Source organism: Stenella coeruleoalba (assembly GCF_951394435.1).
Source record: "Stenella coeruleoalba genome assembly, chromosome: 7".
NCBI classification, from domain to species: domain Eukaryota; kingdom Metazoa; phylum Chordata; class Mammalia; order Artiodactyla; family Delphinidae; genus Stenella; species Stenella coeruleoalba.
In genome coordinates this window covers 71,848,930-71,868,122 of record NC_137153.1, presented here as the reverse complement: position 1 = coordinate 71,868,122, position 19,193 = coordinate 71,848,930, and the positions used below count along the sequence as shown (strand labels likewise).

The 19,193-nt window shown below is 41.2% G+C and overlaps 1 protein-coding gene across 3 annotated transcripts in view; it reads left to right on the top strand.

The window, feature by feature from the left end:
• DOCK8 (dedicator of cytokinesis 8) overlaps window positions 1-19,193 on the top strand; it is a 223,036-nt gene that overhangs the window by 169,966 nt on the left and 33,877 nt on the right. For all 3 annotated transcript variants that reach the window (XM_079926384.1, XM_079926385.1, XM_079926386.1), the window contains 8 exons: window positions 3,908-4,077; window positions 7,431-7,573; window positions 9,457-9,639; window positions 9,970-10,102; window positions 11,069-11,156; window positions 15,987-16,083; window positions 17,690-17,824; window positions 18,884-19,036. In XM_079926384.1, the coding sequence (XP_079782510.1) occupies window positions 3,908-4,077; window positions 7,431-7,573; window positions 9,457-9,639; window positions 9,970-10,102; window positions 11,069-11,156; window positions 15,987-16,083; window positions 17,690-17,824; window positions 18,884-19,036 (1,102 nt within the window). The remainder of the gene's footprint in view (window positions 1-3,907; window positions 4,078-7,430; window positions 7,574-9,456; window positions 9,640-9,969; window positions 10,103-11,068; window positions 11,157-15,986; window positions 16,084-17,689; window positions 17,825-18,883; window positions 19,037-19,193) is intronic.

The window sequence follows — 19,193 nt, the reverse complement described above, 5'->3', positions numbered from 1 at the left end:
CAGAGTAGAGTATATTCAGAAGCCATGATGTGATTATGTTCAATCAGGTAGGTACATTCTTCACACGTATACACACACACAAATACACACAAGGTACCTTTTCTACCCCCCCCAGAGGAAACTAATTAAGAGTGCCACTCCTTTGGCGACACAGTAATCCCTGATCACGGTGTTGTCAGTTACTCTCCTGGAGAGTCATTAAAAATACCATCACGGACTTTACCATGTGGGTGAAAATCTCAGAAACATCTTATCCTTTGACAATATTTCCTTTTGATCAGTACTTCCTTTTGCTGCCAATGTAATTAGTAGACTCACCAACACCTGCCCATATGAGGCGCAAGGCCAGTGGGACACATCTCAGTACCTGAACTCCTGAAAAGGAGCCACAGGTCTAGTTTCTAATGGATCTCTCTGGAGCCCCCCTTACCTGGGGGTAGCCACAAACATCCACATATCATTAAATCCGTAGTGGTTTTCCAGAATGTGGAAATTATCTAGCATCTTTGTGTTATGCTATCAAATGTTTAAAGAATTAATTCCAATCCTTCACACACTCTTCCAAAAAAATAGAAGAGGAGAGAACACCAGCTCATCAGTCCCAGCTCATCCTATAAAAGCAGCATTACCCTGATGGCAAAAGCAGACAAAGACATCAGGAGAGAACTGCAGACAAATATGAATATTGATATAAATATCCTCAAAAAATACTGGCAGACTGCACCCAACAACATATAAAAAGGATTGTACACCATGGCTAGGTAGGATTTATCCCAGGAATGCAAGATTGGTTTAGCATCTGAAAATCAATTGATGCAATACATTATATGAGGAGAATAAAGGATAAAACCCACTCAGTCATCTCAATAGGTGAATAAATACTGAGTGAAGTAAGTCAGACAGAGAAAGAGAAATATCGTATGATATTGCTTATATGCAAAATCTAAAAAGAAATGATACAAATGAACTTATTTACAAAACAGAAACAGACTCCCAGACTTAGAGAACCAACTTGTGGTTACTAGGGGGGAAGGGTTGGGGGAAGGGATAGCTGGGGAGTTTGGGATTGACATGTACACACTGCTATATTTAAAATGGATAACCAACAAGGACCTACTATATAGCACAGGGAACTCTGCTCAATATTATGTAACAACCTAAATGGGAAAAGAAGTTGAAAAAGAATAGACATACATGTATAAGTATAACTGAATCACTTTGCTGTACACCTGAAACTATCACAACATTGTTAATCAACTATACTCCAATATAAAATTAAAAGTTTGAAAAAAAGCATTTGACAAAATCCGTTAACTCTTCCTGAAAAAAGACACTTCACACACCCTTTAGGAATATATGAGAATTTCCCCAACCTGATAAAGGCATCTGTGAAAAACCCACAGCTAACATCATACTTATTGGTGAAAAACTGAATACTTTCTTTCTAAGGTCAGGAGCAAGACAATGTCCACTCTTGCTTCTTCTATTCAACATTGTACTGGAAGTTCTACTCAGAGAAGTTAGACAAAAAAATGAAATAAAAGGCATCCATATCAGAAAGGAAGAAGTAAAGCTATCTCTATTCACAGATGACATGATTTGTTTATAGAAAATCCTAAAGAACCCACTAAAAGAACTATTAAAGGTAATAAGCGACTCACGGACTTAGAGAATGAACTTATGGTTACCGGGGGGAAGGGTGGGAGGGAGGGATAGACTGGGAGTTTGGGATTGACATGTACATACTGCTATATTTAAAATAACCAACAAGGACCTACTGTTAAAAAAAAAAAAAGTAATAAGTGAGTTCAGCAGGGTTGCAGGGTATAAGATCAATATACAAAAACTAACTGTATTTCTATACTCCTGAAATGAACAATATGAAATTAAAAGAAAAATTCCACTTAAAGTAGCATCAAAAGAGTAAAATTCTTAGGAATAAATTTAACAAAAGAAGTACAAGACTTGTACAATGAAAACTACAAAACACTTTAGAAAGAAATAGATCTAAATAAATTGAGAGGCATGACGTATTCATGGATCAGAAAATTTAGTATTGTTAAGATGGCAATACTCCCTAAATTGATCTACAAATTCAGTGCAATTCCTCTCAACATTCCAGCTGGCCCTTACAGAAATTGACAGGCTGATACTAAAATTCATGTGGAAATTCGAGGGACTCCAATATAGCCAAAACAATCTTGCAAAAGAAGAACAAAATTAGAGGACTCACACGTCCCAATTTCAAAACTTACTACAAAGCAAAAGTAGTCAAGACTGTGTGGTTCTGACATAAAGATAGATCTGTGTAAATTAATGAAATTGAATTGAGTCTATAAATGAATCCTTACATTTATAGTCAACTGATTTTTCAACAAGAGTGCGAAAAAAATCAATGGCAAAAAAATAGTGTTTTCAACAAATGGTGCTGGGAAAAGTGGATATCCACATCCAAAAGAATGAAGTTGGACCCCTATCTCACACCATATACAAAAGTTAACTCAAAATGGATGAAAGACCTAATTGTAAGTGTTAAAACTATAAAACTCTTAGATGAAATCTTAAGGGTAATCTTCATGAAATTTGATTAGGCAGTAGTTTCTTAGATCTGACATAAAAAATACACCCAGCAAAAGAGATAAGTTAGACTTCATTAAAATGGAAACGTCTATGCTTTATAGAACATCATTAAGAAAGTGAAAAGACACCAAACAGAATGGGAGAAAATATTTGCAAATCATAGATCTAATAAGGGATTTGTATCTAAAATATATTTTTAAAATCTTACAACTCAATAATAAAAGAACAAATAACTCAGTTTTTTAAAGGGCAAAGGATCAGAATAGACATTTCTCCAACGAAGCTGTGACCAAGAAGTACGTGAAAAGGTTTTCAACGTAATTAGCCATCAGGGAAATGTATATCAAAACTAGTTAAATACCCCTTCTGTCTTAGTTCCTTTCGGCTGCTATAACAAAAATATCATAGAATATTTTTAGAATAGGTGGCTTATAAACCACAGAAATTTATTTCTCACAGTTCTGGAGGCTGGGAAGTTCAAGATCAAGAGCTGGCAGATTCAGTGTCTTGTGAGGACCCACGCCCTAGTTCACAGATGGCCATCTTCTTGCTGTGTCACCCCCATGGCAGAAGGGGGCAAGGGAGCTCTCTGGGGTCTCTTTTATAAAGGCACTAATCTCATTCATGAGGGCTCTGCTGTCATGACCTAAAGCCCTCCCAAAGGCCCCACCTCCAAACACCATCACATTAGGGCTTAGGTTTCAATATATGAATTTGGGAGGCAGGTCACAAACATTCAGTTCCTAGCACCTTCATACCCACTAGGATGGCTGTAATACAAAAGATAGATAATAACAAGTGTGGGCAAAGAGAAAATAGAACCTTCCTATACTGCTAGTGGGAATGTACAGTGATGTAGCCACTGTTGAGAACAGTTTGGTGGTTCCTCTAAAGGTTAAATATAGAGTTACCAGATGATCCAGTAATTCCACCCTCAGGTAGATACCCAAGAGACATAAAAAACCTATAACCACACAAAAACTTACACACAAATATTCATAGCAGCATTCATAATTCATAATAGCCCAAAAATAGAAACAACCCAAATGTCCATCAGTTGATGAATGCATAAATAAAATGTGATCTGACTATGCAATGGAATATTATTCAACAATAAAAAGGAATGAAGTACTGGTTCTACAACATGGTGAACTTTAAACATCATGCTAACAGCAGAGCCAGGACTAGAACACAGGCAGTTTGTCTCTGGATTCTGTAGGCCTCTACCCTGCTTTGCTTGGTTTTCACGTCGTCACCCCATTGTTTAGGAGCATTCTGGTCAACCTCGCTTCACTCTAACCTTTGGCTTTTTGTGTGGTGCCAATAGGATCAGCAAAGTGCAAAGGAAAGCTGTCAGTGCCATCCACAGCCTGCTCAGTTCTCACGACCTGGACCCGCGTTGTGTCAAACCGGAGGTGAAGGTCAAAGTTGCTGCCCTCTACCTGCCTTTGGTTGGTATCATTTTGGATGCTTTGCCTCAGCTCTGTGACTTTACAGGTAACAATGCCTTCTGTTTCCTTCTTTTGATTGTTGGGAGCGCTTGCCAAATGCCCCACTAAAATGAGGTTTCTGTTACTAGCTCCAGTGTTGACATGCTTGTGTGAGCAATTCCCAACACCGACTTTTTTAACATAGGCCCCAATGAGTGTATTTTTTTTTAAGGCACATAGACCTGTATATGTTTTTCATTTAGAAATCGTTTGTTTATTCATTCACTCATTGGTCTGCTGGTATATGATGAACATTATAGACCATACACCACAAAGGATAAGATAATAACAGAATTATTTCTTTTGGAGATCCGTGCTCTAATGCCTTGAAATAAAGTTGTTCCTTTTTTCTTTTTTTTCTTTTATGAGCTTTGAAGGAAAGAAGCAGACTCAAATGAGTCTGAACACTTGTACCATGCAAAAAAAAAAAAAAAGGCATTGTATCTGACACGCTTAGGAGATTCTGCCGCGGCAGAGGAATTTTGCCCTTGGCACTAAGAGGCTCATTCTAAGGTTGAAAGTCAGTATTTCCCACTTGGCCACAAGAGGAAAGGATAGATTGTCTGAAAGGCCTTTGTGTACCTCCTGGGTTTATTTGCATGTTACTGTGTGGATTAGGGAATGTAGACAAACAAAACGACCCTCTCCCAAAAAAGAGCATCTTACCTGAGACCTTAGAAAGACAAGCCCATCTGCCTACCCTCCCCACAACACACACTCACACACACACAATTCTGGCCACTTCAGAGTGGTTCTTGCTTTTTCCTCAGCAAAGGGAAGTTCTTAAACATTACCTTGCTTGTTCTCTCAACTGAGGAAGGATCCCGAGGAACGCTTATTGAGCCCAGCGTCCTTGGAAGCAATGATGCTCGGAATCTTAGAACCATCCATGTTTTCTTGCTTCCTGCAAATGCAAAGTGTCCTATGTGACTAAATTATTTCTAAAATCCTTGTGGTGACAATTCTTTAGCTCATAGAATGAGGAAAAAAATGGGCAGGGAAATTACAGAAGCAAGCTTGGCACAAGAGATGAGCCGGCTGCAGGGTGAGGTGCGTGGAGCTTCCTGTAGCAGTGCCTGACTGGAGGGCAAACGGAGAACAGAGGTGTCTTCAAGATTTAAAGATGCGATTCAGAGCATGGCAGGTGACTTGCAGACCATTTCTAGGATTTTGCCTGGACCTTTCAAGAAAGCTTCACTTGAAGACCTGTGATTTGTTTGTTCCCAAAGCAGGGAATCACATTAGCATGCATTATCCTAAGCTTCCTTGTTGATTAGAATTTTCCAAATCAGTGACTTGGGATCAAAACTTTTCAGCACTTGGTCTTTGAGCCTTTTAAGTCTCAATGGTTTCTTTACGTGTGCACTGAACTTTATAGTCATGATCTAGCTGACAAGTGGGAAAACAGTATAAGTATTCTATTATTAGAGGTAATATAGTGCATCTGTTACATATGAAATCTTTCGATTGATACTAATAAGAATACAGTATATTTTTTTAAAAAGATACAACTGAATTCAAATTCCAGCCTGTTTATTACTATATATGACCTTTGGAAAGTTCCTCAGCCTTTTAATGCCTTCCCTTCCGTTCCTCGGTTGTAAACATGTGATAACAATGCCTATATCTTAGGGTTGTGATAAAGATGAAATGAGAGAACTTCTATAAAAGCATTTTGGCAGCAAATGTTTCTATCCTCTCCTCTCCTTGTCTTGTAACCATGACCCTGTGCACATTAAGGGGAAATGAGAACGTATGCTCACATTAATCCTGATAAAGTTATCAGGTCTTGAATAATTGCCACATCTCTTCATTTCACCATTTGTTTAAAAACTCAACTGACTTAAAAACAACAGTGAATTATTATTTTTAAAAATTGAGTTCTGTTTTTATAAGTTTGGCAGGTGAAAATACTGTTGACACTAGTTTTTATGAAAAATTGAAAGTCAAAATACTATCATGTTGACAGGTCTAATAAAATTACAGGTTTTTAATGGATCAGTCATACGTGTTTTAACACACTTTTCTCAAAACTGCTTAAACAAATATAATACTTTCTGTGTGTATGATTCATAATGGTCTTAAAACGAGCCTTTTAAATGGTGGGTCCTTATTTTGTTTGCATACATCTAGACCTATGTATAAATATAGATACATCTATATTACATGGATACAATAAATTAACATTTATTTCAAACATTCAAATTTTAATAAATTATTGCTGAATTTGTGATAATAGCTTGTTATTCTATAAGGTACTGTTTAATTCTGTGATTATAGGTTCCTTTCTATTTGGTCATTATTTGAAATATACGAATGAAGTAAAAATATCATATTATAGAAAAGTGTTATGAAAGCTTTGAAATTTTTTTTCAGTTTGAAAAATTAACTTCTAGCCTAATCTTGTGCTGGACATGTTCTGTCTTTTATTAGACTGCCTACTTTTTCCTATAGATGCTAAACAGGAATAAACAGGTGATAAATAGATGCTATTTTCCTGTAGCAGATAAATAATGCTAAATTTCAGGTTTAAAATGACTGTGCTGACCTTAGTAACTAAGTGTCAGTCACACATGGGGCAGTGGGTAGGGAACATAGGGTAATACCATCTTTGGCTTGATGGCAAGAAAGATTTTTTTAAGACTTTATTTTTTAGAGCAGTTTTGGGTTTATAGCAAAATTGAGAGGAAGGTCCAGAGGTTTCCCATACACCCCCTGCCTGCACACATGCACAGCCTCCCCATTACCAGCATCCCCCGCCAGAGGGGTGCATTTGTTACAATAGATAAACCTACATTGAGACATCGTAATCACCCCAAATTCATAATTTACATTAGCTTTCACTCGGTGTTGTACATTCTGAGGGTTTGGACAAATGTATAATGATATGTATCCAGCATTGTAGTATCATACAAATTAGTTTCTCTGCCCTAAAATTCTTCTGTGCTCTGCCTATTCATCCCTCCCTTCCCCCAACCCCTGGCAACCACTGAACTTTTTACTGTCTCTATAGTCTTGCCTTTTCCAGAATGTCGTGTAGTTGGAATCACACAGTATGTAGCCTTTTCAGATGGGCTTCTTTCACTTATTAATATGCGTTTAAGTTTCCTCCTCGCCTTTTCGTGGCTTAACAGCTCGTTTCTTTCTAGCACATTGTCCGGATGTGCCACAGTTTATTCACCCATTTACCTACTGGAGGACATCTTGGTTGCTTCCAAGTTGTGGCAATTATGAATAAAGCTGCTATAAGCAGCCATGTGCAGATTTTTGTGTGGACATAAGTGTTCAAGTCCTTTGGGTAAATACCGAGGAACATGATTGCTGGATCATATGGTAAGACCAATAGTATTTTAATTGCAGCTGCAGATGCCCGCAGTGGAAAAAATCGTACCAATGGCTCAGATGAAGAGCAAGAAGGGACCAGTGCAATTAACCAGAATGTGGCGCTAGCCATAGCTGGGAATTTTACTTTGAAGACAAGTGGAACAATGCTGTCTTCCCTGGTATGTTGGTGCACAATTTCTCCCGTTTATTTTTCATTTTGTCTTTTCCCATCCTTTAATGGGCTTGTTCCTAAATTCACCCACCAGAACCCAGCATAGAGCAGGCAGTGAGATTTCTGCCTCATTGCTTGACGCTGGAAGGAATCATTGTGAGGCAGTTGGAAAGGGAAATGGCACAGTTGAGGCAGCACACAGTCAGGCAGCGTCCTGGCAACAGCAAGAGACTCACAGATCAAATTCAGGCAGTTTCAGTGGTGCCAAGTTCAAGGCTCAGAAAACCAAGAAAGGTGAACTTGGAAAACCTGAGATATTGCAAAGGAGATCAAACCTAGGCTCCCTCAGGTGGGAGGCTGGCACTGTGTTTATTCTATGCGTATATTATTCATTCTGTGTCTGCCTTAAAAAAAAAGACTGAAGGAGGCCGGTCACTTGGTAGGGTGTGTCTTAAGCTTCTTCAGCTTTTCTAGGTCCCCAGAGAGCCTAAGCAGAGTTGTTTGGCTCTGTTCTTTTGCACAGACGCTATGGGCTTGAAGAGGGGCTCGTGCAGGAATACAACCTCTGATTCACTTGAGGTGGGATCTACCTCTGTTCCTTGCTGAGCTCTGACAATCCTTTTGTCAAGACAGTGCTGCATCCTCCAGCTTAATTTAACTTTGCATTTCAGTGTAGCGTTCATATCTGCAGAGAACTCAGCTCAGTTCTTTCCCGGGAAGGCAGCCTCTCAACCTAATTCTGCTTTGCTGGGTGACTTTCTTCTCTTCCCTCCAGCACTCCCCCATTCCCCACACACCCCCATGAGAGTTGAAGGACAGGAGGTGAAAAAAGAGAAAAGAAACACTGGAGAGTTGACATCAGTCATCCTACAGTTGAATAAATATGGTGTGCTTTATGACCTCCTCCACCTTCCTACCTTCTTACCAAAGTTAGCTGCCTGAGGTGGTGTGTGCCTTTTACATTGTTGTCTCCAACAGAGAAACTCAAAAGCCCAAGAACCTTCACCTCTTAGAAGTTATTTCCTATGAAGTTAGAATATTGGGTGTATACTCAATACATCTAAAGATTTCACTTCTTGTGGCCAGACTCAGAAAAACTAAAGTAATTTCGTAAGCCCTATCATTCCCATCCAGACCTACCATTCCCCTCACATACGAACTAATACCTCACTGCAGCTTCACCACTACATTCCGTTGGATGTTAGCTATGCCACGTGAATCACATATTATCCTTTGTGTTGATTGGATGAGTGACAGAAAGTGTGCTCAGCACTCTGAAATGAACACTGCAGCCAAAGTATGAAAGCAAACAGCCTGAGCCCCTACACCTCCCCCCCCCGCAGGAGAGCATAAATTGTGGTTAAAGTCCCATTACAGAGGCCTCCGCTGAATTATGCACTTGATTAATCTGCTGAGCAGTTCACGACCCTTATACTTTGGACTCTGACAAAGAAGCTAAATCTGGAACAGTTAGGGTATTTCAGGAAACCAGCCAGGGTAGTTCTCTGCTATAAGTCCAACCCTGCAGTCGCCAGCTTGAAGGAGAAATACTTGAAGATCTCACAGCTGGGAAGGCCCTGTGTTATCACTGAGATTGGGTTGGGGGAGGGCATGGTCAAGGTCCAGGGCAGACCACCAGACCTACTGCTCCTGAAACAGAGGGTGCCCTGGCTGAAAGCCTGGTTAGAATACTGCCCCGGGCCAGCCCCTTTGCAGAGTCGCCCAGCTCAAAAGAACATGGCCTCCCCGGCTGGAGGAGGGCAGAGCTCCCGGAAACATCCCCGTCAAGGAAAAGTACCATTACTGCGTCTTAGGAAATAGCATCCCTTTCAATGTGTCTGCTGCTCGGCCTCTTGCCCTACTTCGATCTCCCAATCTGCCTGCTTTCAGCCCTACAAGCAGTACAACATGCTGAATGCCGACACGACCCGAAACCTCATGATTTGCTTCCTCTGGATCATGAAAAATGCCGATCAGAGCCTCCTTAGGAAGTGGATTGCTGACCTGCCATCAATGCAGCTAAACAGGATTTTAGATCTCCTTTTCATCTGTGTCTCATGTTTTGAATACAAGGTATTGCTCAAGTTCTATCTTGTCTTGTCACTGTTCCCCTCTGTTTGGGCAGTGGGGGCCTCCTTAACTTTGTCTTATTTCTGTATTAAAGTCCATAACCTATTTGTATATCCATAACCTATCTAGCTATGATAATTCCACCGGCAAAGAATCTCTTCCTTCTGCAGAGAGAACCTCATTCCCGTTAACAGGATTTCAGCCTTCGGGGCGTGTCTGTGTAGCACATGTCCAAACTGGCTGATGTCACCATGAAGTGTTCTGTCTTTAGGATTCTCCCCTTGAACAGAGATCTAACCAAACTTAATGTCCTTCTGCTTCTGTCCGATCCAGGGAAAACAGAGTTCTGACAAAGTCAGTACCCAAGTTCTGCAGAAGTCGAGGGATGTCAAGGCCAGGCTGGAAGAGGCTTTGCTCCGTGGGGAAGGGGCCAGAGGGGAGATGATGCGGCGCTGCCGGGCTCCAGGTGTGTTGGATCGGCCCTTCCCTGCTGTCAGCAGAGCTTTGTACCCTTTGTGGGAAGGAGTGTCCTCCCCACATGATGAGTGGACACCATCACTTTCTTAAGATGTTATGGTAATAGAGACAAGCAGCTTCTGGGATTCTGTGCAAGATGTATGTGATGGTAGCCCCATTCCTCTAAGGGAAAGCTCCTTTCCTGAGATCACAAGAACCCTGGAAATGTCCTCAAATGGCATCTTCTGTTTCAAACTTGGTGGTGGTAAAAGGTCCCGTCCGAGAATGTGAGTCATAGGATGAGATTAATGGTGTCTCCCTCAAGGCTGACACTTCCCCCCGGGATATTTGAATAGTCTATGTAGATAGTTCTACTGGATAGTTCTGGTTCCAAGAACATCTTCTCAAATCATGCAGGGCACTATTAGAATGGATCCAATCCTCGCAACGGTCTCAGAGTGTGCCAGTCCTTCAGGGATCTCACCACATTAGGAATGATCTCCAAAAAGCTGAGCTCTTCTCTGTAGGATAGAGTGAAGTGTTCAGGCACCCTCAGTCTTATTCACTGTGCTCAAGAAAAGCAGAGTGACAGCTCCTTCTAGCAGTGGGACACCATGGTAGGGAACTTGGAAGGAGACGAGCTTTTTCAGTGGTGGTTGGACACCCTCTTTCAACACAAACACTCTCCTTTTCAATAATTCAGGGAGAACCCCCAATTTCACCGGAACCCTGTGTTCATGAGAAATGTGCTTGCTGACACTCCAGAAGGGCAGGTGTTCTTCTAAGCTCTAGCCTGTCAATCAAAGAGCAGGTCAGCCCAGACTTGGCTGTGGGCTTCGTCTCCCACCAGCACCCAGCATGGATTCTTATTAGCCAGAGGAGTGATGCTGAGTCCTCTCAGTTGAGCTTGTTACGGAACTTCTGGTTATCTTGCTACTGCTAATCAAATTCCTGTCGTGCATTTCTTAACTCCTAGGGAATGACCGATTTCCAGGCCTAAATGAAAATTTGAGATGGAGGAAAGAGCAGACACATTGGCGGCAAGCTAATGAGAAGCTAGATAAGTAAGTCACTCAGCAACTTTGTACTACTTTTACCTAAAGTTCAAAACTATTTTTCCCAGGCTACTTGTATTACTGAAACAACTACATCCTTCCAAGGGTAAGAAAATGAAACATCATTATCTGTGTAAATTCAGTTCATCCAGGGACCCGGGATAATCAAAGGTATAAAGAGTTACGATTTCCAGCCCTTAAACATGTATCACACTGATAAGCATTTAAAGAAAACTAATATTTAGCAATCTCAGCTAGCTTAAGAAAAGCCGCTGATGAGGCAGGACAGGGTACCCAGGACCACATCATTTCAATCCATATTTACACTCCAGAAATGTGTACAAAGATGTATATTCAGGGACATTTATGTCAGCATTACATAAAATTGTAAAAAAACGGGAACATTCTTAATGCTTAAGAATAGGGAAATATGTAATGAAATATTAGGTTGGCATTTAAATGTCTTCAAATCGTTTTAATGATATGGGAAATGCTTATGATATAATGTTAAGTGAACAAAGCAGAACAGAAACTTGTTTTTAGAGTACAATCTTAAACCTCCAGCTACACATAGTAAATACATTTTTAAAAGACTGGAGGGAAATTTACCAAAACATTAACCATGGTTTTCTTTGGGTGTTGAGAATATGTGTAAGTGATGTTTTCCTTTTTATACTTTGCTGTGTGTCCTACAACGGATCTGTATTATGATGTATTATCAGAAAACAATGCTAAAATGAAATGAAAGAAGAAAAATCCTGCTTGGATTGCAATATATGCTATATACGTATTGCTATAGGTGCAACAATTTGAACATATGAGTGCTAAAATGAAATTGAATAGATAGCACATATCAGCTGCTCCTCTTAGCAACAGGTAGCCTAATGAATCCTAGGGTTCACTGGCTAAACATTATATGGCTAAAGACACCCCCCACACACACACACACACACTTGACAAGGCATAGGTAGGGTATCCCCATGGTGTATAAAGCGCCCATCATAAGGAGGGATGGGAGATGGGGCAGACTTGAGTAGCAGTGTTGTTTTGTAAATAAATATGTTACTATCTTGGTTGTTACCACAAGAATGAATCAATCTGGCTCACTTATGGGACTTTTGGGAGTCAAATTTATTTTAAAACATTAAGGAGGTAAATATTTTTATTGTATGTGTTACTTGCACAGCCTAGTTGTTGGTCTTATGAACAATATCCATTTGGTTTGGGTATTTTATGCTTGTTCTAAGTTCCCTGAACTGATTTATAAGATATTGGTTCTGAGAGTGCATAAGTTCTAGTTCAGGCAATGAAACCCGCCCCCTGCCCCCCCAAAATTAAAGAAATATTGTATGTAGTTAGTTGCCACAGAACTGCTTGGGTGGTTAGGCCATGAGATTAAAAGAAGAGCTTAACAAAGCATGTTTGCCTGGGCTATGTGAGTGGATGTTTGGGGAGACCTTTCCCTTTTGCTGCAGAAACAACACAATACTGAGACTTTCCATGCAGGGTGCACCAAACCGCTCCAGGTCAAGTCTCAGCCCTGAGCTACGGGATGGACTGCTCATAATCAGAGCTAATGATTCTCCTCTGATCATCTTCAGGGGTGATTTTTTAAAAAGAGAAAACATAGTAAAATTGTAACTGCTAAATTAAGCTATTTGGAAAACTTCTGTAATTATAATAGTGGTGTCTTTCACCTTTTTTCTTTCGGATCACTTTTCAATTATTTTGGCTCTGTTTCTTTTAGAGCAGTCATTTTCAACCTGGGCTGTACATTAAAATCACCTGGGGAGCTTTCACACTCTCCCAGTGCCCAGGTGTACCCCAGGACAGTTAGCTTGGAATCTCCAGCAGCAGGACTCAGAAATCAGTATGTGGTGAAACTCCCTGGGTGTTTCTTGTGTAGTCAAATTTGAGAGCCATCATTTTAAAAAAATGGCTTTTTAAAAATCAAACTAGTAGTGGTGATGGTTGCCCAACAAATATGAATGTACTTAACTGTACACTTAAAAATGGTTAAGGTGGTAAATTTTGTGTTATGTGTATTTTACCACAATTTAAAAATTTGGAAAAAAAAATCCAGATTAGGTCACTCTAGATCTGCACTGTCCAGTACAATAGCCAAGGTAGTACTATAAGTGAAAAATACATGCCAGATTTTGAACGTAGCACAAATAAAAGAATGTAAAATATCTCATTAGTAAGTTTTATTGTGATTACACATGGACTATTTTTTGATATATTGGGTTAAATAAAATATATTAACATTAATTTCACCTGTTTCTTTTGGCTTTTTCTGGTGTGGCTACTACAAAATAGAAAATGACACATGTGGCCCCCATTGTGTTTCTTTTGGATAGCTTTGCTCTAAATCTAAACCTCCAGTAAATTAATAAAAAGTAGCTTTTAAACTTCACTTATTTTACACAAATATTATCATTTGGAGAATGAGGAAAAAATGTAGAGCAGCTTGGGACCACAGAGCCTATCCTAAGCGTGAAAACATTTTTTTTTAATTAAAAAAAATTTTTTTTAACATCTTTATTGGAGTATAATTGCGTTACAATGGTGTGTTAGTTTCTGCTTTATAACAAAGTGAATCAGCTATACATATACATATGTTCCCATATCTCTTCCCTCTTGCATCTCCTTCCCTCCCACCCTCCCTATCCCACCCCTCTAGGTGGTCACAAAGCACCAAGTTGATCTCCCTGTGCTATACGCCTGCTTCCCACTAACTATCTATTTTATGTTTGGTAGTGTATATATGTCCGTGCCACTGTCTCACTTTGTCACAGCTTACCCTTCCCCCTCCCCATGTCCTCAAGTCCATTCTCTAGTAGGTCTGCGTCTTTATTCCCATCCTTCCCCTAGGTTCTTCAGGACCTTTTTTTTTCTTTTTAGATTCCATATATATGTGTTAGCATACGGTATTTGTTTTTCTCTTTCTGACTTACTTCACAATGTATGACAGTCTCTAGGTCCATCCACCTCACTACAAATAACTCAATTTTGTTTCTTTTTATGGCTAATATCCCATTGTATATATGTGCCAGATCTTCTTTATCCATTCATCTGATGATGGACACCTAGGTTGCTTCCAGGTCCTGGCTATTGTAAATAGAGCTGCAATGAACATTGTGGTACATGACTCTTTTTGAATTATGGTTTTCTCAGGGTATATGCCCAGTAGTGGGATTGCTGGGTTGTATGGTAGTTCTATTTTTAGTCTTTTAAGGAACCTCCATGCTGTTCTCCATAGTGAAAACATTTAAAACGCAGGGAAGGGACTTCCCTGGTGGCGCAGCGGATAAGAATCCGCTTGCCAATGCAGGGGACACGAGTTCGATCCCTTGTCTGGGAAGATCCCATGTGCCGAGGAGCAGCTAAGCCCGTGCACCACAACTACTGAGCCTGCGCTCTAGAGCCTGCGAGCCACAACTACTGAACCCACATGCCACAACTGTTGAAGCCCACATGCCTAGAGTCCGTGCTCTGCAACAAGAGAAGCCACCACAATGAAAAGCCCGTGCACTGCAATGAAGAGTTGCCCCCGCTCGCCACAACTAGAGAAAGCCCACACAGAGCAGCAAAGACCCAACACAACCAAAAGTAAAAATTAAAATTATGCAGGGAAATATTTATTCTGAGCCCTTGATGGTATGTAAGCCATAGCAATGCCCCCATCATTGGGTGAAGGGGACTCAAGCACAGCTAAGTGATGATCCTGGATCAAGAGTTTTGAGCTCATATCAGGATGCCCCAACCCCTATGGCAACATGTTGGCCACTGGGACATCTTGGGAAAGTTAATTCTTCACACTTTCCTTTCCTGGCCACTATATTCAGGAGATACAAAATGTCTCTTTCCATCTTCACTTGGATTTTATGAGAATGGATAAATTAATGCATAAAATGTTCTGATTCTTTAAAAAGGAACCTAATAGAGAAGCAGCACCAGGTAATTTCCCATTCCCTCGTGGGTAATAATCACTGACGTCCAGCAGGATGTTAGATGGCCTGCCCCACAGGAATGCAACCTTGCTTCCCATTGGAAAAGGACAAAAGGCCCATACTTGACTGTGCAACCCCAAGGCAGTCTTTGGAAAGCCAAGACACTGACTCTTCCCTGACCCAGTTCTGAAACATCATCCTTTCCGAATCAAGCAGCATCGCGATTAGCCACATTCACATCACACCCAGTATCACCTCCTCTAGCTTGTTGCCGAGGCTTCTTGGCTCAGATCAGGAGATGGTTCTCATGGGTGAAACGCAAGAATGACCCTGAAGCTTTTTTTTTTTTTTTTTTTTTTGCGGTACGCGGGCCTCTCACTGTTGTGGCCTCTCCCGTTGTGGAGCACAGGCTCCGGACGCACAGGCTCAGCAGCCATGGCTCACGGGCCCAGCCACTCCGCGGCATGTGGGATCTTCCCGGACCGGGGCACGAACCCGTGTCCCCTGCATCGGCAGGTGGACTCTCAACCACTGCACCACCAGGCAAGCCCGACCCTGAAGCTTTAAGCACCAATCTGATTGGCTGACCTAATTGCTAGTAATAACCAATAATTGCTTTTTTACCCTTTTTGTTATTTTTTAAATTATCATTATTCATAGTAGGGGGGATGGGGATGGCCTGGAGACTTTACCTAGAAAGCCTTTTTAACCAGACACCAGTTACAGAAGGCACCTATATTCCTTAGTTACCAGTAACCGGCTGCTTTGTTTTCACTTCAAGATTGACTCTTCAGAAGATTTCTTTACACTTAGAATATAGATTACCATCACTGGGAAATGGCCAGATTTGATAGGCACTTTAATTTGACCTCTTTTTGTTTCTTAGAACAAAAGCAGAGTTAGATCAAGAAGCCTTGATCAGTGGCAATCTAGCTACCGAAGCAAATTTAATCATCCTGGATATGCAGGAAAACATTATCCAGGTGAGGACAACAAACAACTGATCTATTCAACGTGAATATGTTTACTAGAATTTAATAAGGAATTCTTTATAGAAAATTGTGAAAGAAATAAACGAGATATGAAATGCTTTTTGTTTAAATGAAATTGGGCAGTTTACCATTTACAATAGTGTCCACCTTAAAAATTCCAGTGATACTTACCAAACATCCTTATGGATTCATTGACTTGAAGCTTGCTTGGAAAGAGTTAGGTGCTTGAAAGACTGACTCTCGTAGTTAAATCTGCCTGCACATGTGCAAAGTTTATAATGTGGGTGGTGGGCTTACAGTTCAGTATCTAGAATAGGGGTGGTAGGGGTTTTTTTTGATAGGTCAACTCCATTTGAATTATAGTTGATGTCTGTATGGGAGCTAAGATTATGACTGGGCTAGGTAAAAGGAGTGCTAAGTGTGATTAATGATGTCTGTTTTGGACACAAATTAGTGAAGAAAAATCATTTGTACCATGAATTTGCCATCCCTGCTGTAGAAAAGTGTTATATCAATGTGAATTTTATAGTAATACAATTCACCATACTAATTTCATTTTCTAAGTGAATGCTTCCAGAAATTCTCAAGACATCTAGGTGATAATGGGTTTTTAGTTAACCTGAAAAATGAGTCCTTACATGTTACCAATGAAAAATCATTTATTAGAGGGCTAGAAGAAGAAATATTGTCGAAACATATTTGAACTTAGTAATCCAACTTTTAAGTTATCTTTTAAAAAATGATTATTGTACAAAAATAAAGACCAAAAGTATATGGTACCTTTGATAAATACTTGTTATCAAATACTTGGCATCGGGCTTCCCTGGTGGCCCAGTGGTTGAGAGTCCGCCTGCCGATGCAGGGGACACAGGTTCGTGCCCTGGTCCAGGAAGATCCCACATGCCGCGGAGCAGCTGGGTCCGTGAGCCATGGCCGCTGAGCCTGCGCCTCTGGAGCCTATGCTCCGCAACAGGAGAGGCCACAACAGTGAGAGGCCCGCGTACCGCAAAAAAAAAAAAAAAACAACTTGGCATCATGTTGATTATATCTTTATACAATACTGCTTTGAGTGCTATATTCTTAACCCCAGTCCTCAAAATGTATTTACAGTTTTCAAAGGAAGCTGAAACTTATTTATCATTGATCTTGGGGACATTAGTCCTGCTGCAGCTGATAAATAAGCTTCTATTTAGAAACATCACTGCCACAAGCAGCCCCCAGTGTAATGGGAAGCCCACAATTGTGGTTTGAAAGCCCACAAGAAAAGCTGTGCCTTGTATACAAGGAAAGAACATTCCAAAAGCTGTTGCCCAGGATTGGGGGAAGGTGTACCTTATAACTTGGTTTAGCAGCCCAGAATTAGGCATAAATCCCAAATCAATTGGGAGTTTTGGAATAAAGTCATGTGGAAATAGGTCTTCAGCTCGCCTGGTAGTGGACGATATACGGGGTGCTTTCCCAAACCCTTAAGATCATAGACGGAGAGAGATGAAACATCAGCATCCCTGTGCGAATTGCCAAGCGCACCCACCTGTGTCTTCCCCCTCAGTTCATGGGCACAGCACAGGGATTCATTGATGCTGTTCTGTTCCCCCAGGCAAGCTCGGCTCTGGACTGTAAAGACAACCTGCTGGGAGGCGTGCTAAGGGTCCTGGTGAATTCTCTGAGCTGTGATCAGAGCACCACCTACCTGACTCACTGCTTTGCGACACTCCGTGCTCTCATTGCCAAGGTAAACATGGGACACTTGCTTTCTTACTCTTAATTAAGAGTTAAGATTCTCATCAATCTAGCTTCACGTTTCTTGCTTCAGGTGCACCAAAACCCACAGACCACTGTGTTAAGTGACACTACGGTAAAAGTCTTAAGGCTCATTAGGAAGGAAGCAGATACACTGATTCTACAGGACTCACCATAAAGAGGAAAAACAGTGCCTCTCACACTAGAAATGTGGGCCCAACTATAGAAATTTGAAATGGCCACTCACTGAAGACATGAGAGTGGAAATCAGTTGAGCAAACTTTGTTTTTCACCCTTTTTCTTTAGTACCTTATCTGAGTGAGATTCAATTCCTATACATGACTCCCATTCGTAAATCTTACAAAATATCATGTCATAAAATGCAGAAGGTTTAGAAATACATTTCTCCTAGCCTGAAGAATATAGATTTTCCTGAGGTAAAACAGTCTATTGCAGATTCCTATCTCCCCCTTTATTGAAAATCTCGGTTGATATCTTCTATCTGGGATCTTTTACATTTAGAAAGTGGAATCCCGGGACTTTCCCTGGCGGTCCAGTGGTTAAGACTCTGCGCTTCCACTGCAGGGGTGCGTGTTCGATCCCTGGTCGGGGAACTAAGATCTGCAAGCCGTGCAGCGTGGCCGTGGAGGGTGGGTGGGAAAGAAAAAGAAAATAAAGTGGAATCCCTCTGCTCTCACCCGTCATTATCATTTGCTCTTTCTCAGTCACCAGTAATTTCCAGGGAACCCAGTAAACTCAGGCTAATTCCTTCAGAGTTGGGACTTCAGCAGGGAAGGCAGCCTGGCTAACCGTGCAGCTAATTACACAGCCCTGATCTTAGCTGAGCAGCTCATAATGAGATCTTAAGTCGACTCCGTTGCTTCACTTCATCTTCTGATTCAAGGAACTCATCATCTGTATGGAGCAGCGCATTAATTCTTGTGGGCTTTTTGCTTGTCCAAGCAGCCATTTCCATATTTCAACAGGCATCCAGTCCAGAAAGTGTACGATCGTGCCAAGTGACGTCTTATGGCCCCTGTGTCTCTCCTAGTTCGGCGACTTGCTGTTTGAGGAGGAAGTGGATCAGTGCGCGGACCTGTGTCAGCGAGTGCTGCATCACTGCGGCAGCAGCATGGACGTCGCCCGGAGCCAAGCCTGCGCCACTCTCTACCTCCTCATGAGGTTCAGCTTTGGAGCCACCAGCGTAAGCGCCCAGGGCGACCCAGAATCAGCAGAGAGAGTCAATGCGAAGCCCTGGGGGAGGAAGAGTGTGCACTATTGCAGTTGACTTCTGCCACGTGGGAAGGAAACAGTTGGGCGTGTAGATGGATAGCAGCTTTTGTTTGACTTTGCTTCTAGAA